This window comes from Lipotes vexillifer, unplaced genomic scaffold, assembly GCF_000442215.2.
Source record: "Lipotes vexillifer unplaced genomic scaffold, Lipotes_vexillifer_v1.1 scaffold689, whole genome shotgun sequence".
Classification (NCBI taxonomy): domain Eukaryota; kingdom Metazoa; phylum Chordata; class Mammalia; order Artiodactyla; family Lipotidae; genus Lipotes; species Lipotes vexillifer.
In genome coordinates, this window is record NW_006772359.1 from 538,704 (window position 1) to 543,177 (window position 4,474).

A 4,474-nucleotide genomic window follows, 5' to 3' on the forward strand; every position below is an offset into this window, starting at 1 on the left:
TTAACTTTGCCCTTCAATTATCTGAATAGGTAGATTGTCAAAGTTATAAATACATGTTGTCTTTTAATTTGTTAGCTTGCTTTAAAACGACCAGTGGTCTCCTCTCTACCCATATTCAATCGCCACTTGTACAGTGGAAGATCTTTTTGAGGTTTTAAGCCAAAATATTAACATAGTCCTTAAGTCCTCCGGACCTTGTCTTTGTTACCTCTACCCTAATCAAGTTACTGCAAATCTGTCTCTTGGCTGTGGAGCTGGTGTCTAGAGGCTGACCAGGCACAATTTGAATCTTTTGTGATAGGAATTGGAGTTCAATTTCACCAATGAAACACTGTTGGAATCAGAACTTAAATCAATGCTGAACAGCCAGAATATAAGAACTTAAGAGTAATTTGAGTAGAATGGAAGCTAGATGTTATTAACGTTCCCTATTAACTGGAAGAAAATGTTACAGAGGACGCTCTCAGCCTACATCATCTTGCCAGTTTCCAAAAGTGAGTGATGGGTGGGCAGATCTCAAATCCAATCAAAGAAAATCAGAGGCAGATGTGTATGATATAGAAATTCTTGAGCTTGGGATCTTTTTCAACTTGGAACTTAAATCTCAAGTGAAATTTTGACAGGATGGTGTAGGCAAGTAGGCACTTTGGTAGGAGTACAGACTGGCACAGCTGCTATAAAGAACAGAATTAGCCAAATTACAAACACACATCTTTGGATCTAGCAATTCCACTACTAGTTCATCCTACTAGTGACCATTTTTCGAAGCTTTTCATTGCAGCATTATTACAGCAAGACTGGAAATAACATTAATACCAATTTTTTAATGGGACTGGTTAAATAGATTATGGTAGTCTAACCATGGATCACTATGCAGGTGGGTATTAGAAGAGACAACGTTTTATGAACAGATATGAACTGATCTCCAATTTATGTTAGACTAAAAATGCACTGTTTGCACATTGTGAAAAAAGGGTAATTCATAAAATATACATCTTTGCTTTTATGTTCATAAAATATCTCTGGAGGGTCATAAGAAACTTTTAACATTGCCGGCGAACTGGAAGGCTTCTAGAGATGGGTGGGCTTTTTTCACTATATGAATGAATGCCCCTTGTTACCTTTTGAATTTTGAGACAAGAAAATTCGCATATATGCACATAGGTGAAGGAAAAGGCCCTACATTTGGTGGCACAATGAGAAAGCAGGTGAGTTCCACTTCAAAGTCAAATACCCGGTTCCGCCCTTGGCAGTTAAGAATGTTACTCTGTGACACAAGTCTGAAATGTGTCACAACCATCTCCAACCCTCAAGTCGATTTTTCCTTCCGTTTGTTTCTGAAAACAGCCAGGTTTCGGAACTGCTAGCAAACCTGGCATTCTTTCGAAAACACCAAAAACACTTTTGCTTTCGTTGTAACAGAGGGAAGGTGGCTAAAATATCAGGCCAAGGAACATTTTATCCTAAATGAGATTCAGTGTTTTTGAAAGTGCTCGATAGCCATAAAGCTGTAGAAATACAAAGCGTTACTCAGTAGAGTTAGTTATAATTATCATACCACACCTCAATTCAGTCTCGAGAGTAACATCCCACCCTCTGGATTGCACTTTCCCTCGCCAAACCTGGCTTCCCCTTCTGGCTCCGCCCCTCCTCCCTCCCCTCCCTCCTCCTTCCCCTCCTCCTTTCCCTCCATCTTCCCCTCCTCCTCCTTCTCTATTTGCCCCTCCCTGCGCTTGGCGGGAGGTTTCCTAGCGTGACTACGTAAGTGCAGAAGGCGCACTGCAGCTCCCTGGGCTGAGGGACAGCAGGGTTTACTCTGTCCTCTAATCTCTATGATCCTCTTTGTGACCCGTCGGATAGCACCGAAGTCTCAGAGTTCCATGCCGATAATCCTCCACGCCGACAGAGGACAGTGCAAAAAGCTGACGTTCTCGCGATAGGCGCTGAGTTCTCTCCAAGTACTGAGAGCGGGAGCGCAAGCGCGCTCAGAGGTGCACTGTCGCTGGAGGGAAGACGCTACTCGGCTGAAGCTTGGGGGGCGCGCGCGTGCGCCTTCGCGAGTTCTGCGCTGCCGGGGCCGCGGTGTGAGTGCCGGTGGGAGACAGACGTGCGGGCTGCGGGAATGTTCCGAAAGGCCCGGCGAGTGAACGTGCGTAAGCGGAATGACTCGGAGGAGGAGGAGCGAGAACGCGATGAGGAGCAGGAGCCGCCGCCGTTGCTGCCGCCGCCGGGCACCGGCGAAGAGCCGGGCCCCGGCGGCGGCGACAGGGCCCCCGGGGGGGAGTCGCTGCTGGGCCCGGGGCTGCCTCCGCCTTCCGCGCTGACCTCGGGACCCGGGATTGAAGCCGGGGGCTGCTTCCCGGGAGGCGCGGAGCCCGGCAACGGGCTGAAGCCGCGCAAGAGGCCACGAGAGAACAAAGAGGTGCCCCGGGCCAGCCTGCTCAGCTTCCAGGATGAGGAGGAAGGTAACCTTCGCGCTTCGACCTCCCAGATCCCGACATCCCTACCCCGCGCATCCACCTCGAGTCCCCGCATTCCCTGGGCTCCCAGCCTCAGCCCCCGGCAACGGAGCCCCTTCCCGCCCGACCCGCTGCACACTGTCCCCGCCTCCGGCCTTTTGCTCTGGCTGGGGACGTGTTCCCGCGCCGCCACCAGCCTTTTCTTAACTACCGCCTCCTTCTCATCGTCCTCCCGTGCATCTCCTATTCCTGGGTCTCAGATCAGTCATTCTGAGTTTTCAAGTGGAAATTCAGTGTTCCCTGTCCTGCCTCTTTTAACTGGCGGGTGTGTTTTAGAGAGAGCTCGAGTCAGGTCCCCAGACTGTTTTTGGCACGTTCTCTGAGCCCTCTGTAGGTCACCGTGCCCACGCCTTTTGCCGTTCTCGTCCTGGTTAGACATCCTTGACCGGGAAGGCCGGGTGTGTAAGGAGTACTCGGTCTGGGAACAGACGCTCGGAGTTGAAGCTCTGGTTCTGAGTCACCTGGGGCCAGTCCATTGCGATCGCGGAGCCTCAGTTTACCCATAAAAGTAAAGAGGGATACAGATGTGCGGCCTTCCTCGCATTGACATTTGGACAATGAAGAGAGACAGTGTAATGGTATTTCAGGGCAGTTTATCCAGTCTGGTGTGAGGGGCCAGGCTGCAGTGGATTTAGATTTCTGATCGTAAATGAGCCTTAAATCTTAAACCATTTCATCTCCCGAATTGTTGAGTGTGTGTTTATATAACCCAATTAAGTCCATGTTATGAAGCATCTTGATGCGGGATGCTTTCTTGTTTCCAGTAATCGGCAGTTTCTCTTTGGCTTTCCTGTTGTTTTTTATCTTAAGTTTGAGAGGAGTACAGCCACGTTTTTGTTTTTAATGTTACAGGGACAATTTGGCAAAGTGTTTGCGTTTGACTTTTAAAGTTTTCAAATCAAGGATGATGGATACGTCATCAAAACTTATTTTTGAAAAGTGATTAGCTCTCAGCTTAGTCTTGAAATAACAGTGTGTCAGTTTGTGATGAATATAGAGTTACTCAGATTTGACAGCTCTGTAAACTAGCACCTTTTGATTTTGGATATTTTCTTTCGGATACCTTAATAATATGATAATCTGGTGCTTTTTCAATGACTTTTTCTTCCTCCTGAAATAGGTGATTCAAGGAAGACAGTAGGACACAGGAAAAATTTTTGCAGTTACATGTGTTTTGCCTTTTAAAAAGTCTCAAATTGGCATCATTCCAGATTAATTTATGAAGTTGACTCGGTTTTTGAGAACCTATTACAAATTTGAAATAATTTCAAGTTATGTAATGATTTGGCGTGTATGAGTATATATTTGGAGGAATTTGAAAGTTAGAATGGAAAGCACTGTCTGAAAATGGTTACTGCAGACTTCGTTTAATTTCTTTTTTTAAGAAAGTGAAGAGGTTTTCAAGGTGAAGAAATCAAGTTATAGCAAAAAGATAGTAAAATTGCTTAAGAAAGAATATAAAGAAGATCTTGAAAAATCGAAGATTAAGACAGAAATCAACTCATCAGCTGACAGTAAGTACCAAATGAGTATGATTCTTTTGAAATGACGAAATGAAACTGTTTCTCACAGGGATTGAATGGATTTGGTATATATAGTGAACTTGTTCAGTTGACTTTGTCGTTGTCAAGGGTACAAATTGAGTAATGATACAGTTCTTTTGTTTAATTATAACACAATTGCATTGTAAATGCATTTTTTAAAAAGACAGAACCATTGCCACTGGAATGGTTCTGCTGCAATGACTAAATTGTCTCCCAGTTTTCGTACTAGTGTTCTAATTGCTGTTGAACAGAGAGGGGAGGTTTCCCACTTAAACCTGAGATACAGGTTTATTCCTATTTGAAGGAGTACTGTGCAAATTCCCGTCCTTGTATTTTGTAGAGACACGCTTTCGATTCCTTTGGTGTTATTTACACAGTTGGTTTAATTCTTAGAGAACTCTTAGGAATGCC

The 4,474-nt window shown here is 45.3% G+C and overlaps 1 protein-coding gene across 1 annotated transcript in view; it reads left to right on the forward strand.

Moving 5' to 3' along the window:
* Positions 1-2,122: 2,122 nt before the first annotated feature.
* Positions 2,123-4,474, forward strand: part of PAXBP1 (PAX3 and PAX7 binding protein 1) — a 33,577-nt gene continuing 31,225 nt past the window's right edge. Inside the window, exons 1-2 of the mRNA XM_007447411.1 lie at positions 2,123-2,465; positions 3,905-4,033. Coding sequence (XP_007447473.1) covers positions 2,123-2,465; positions 3,905-4,033 — 472 coding nt within the window. The remainder of the gene's footprint in view (positions 2,466-3,904; positions 4,034-4,474) is intronic.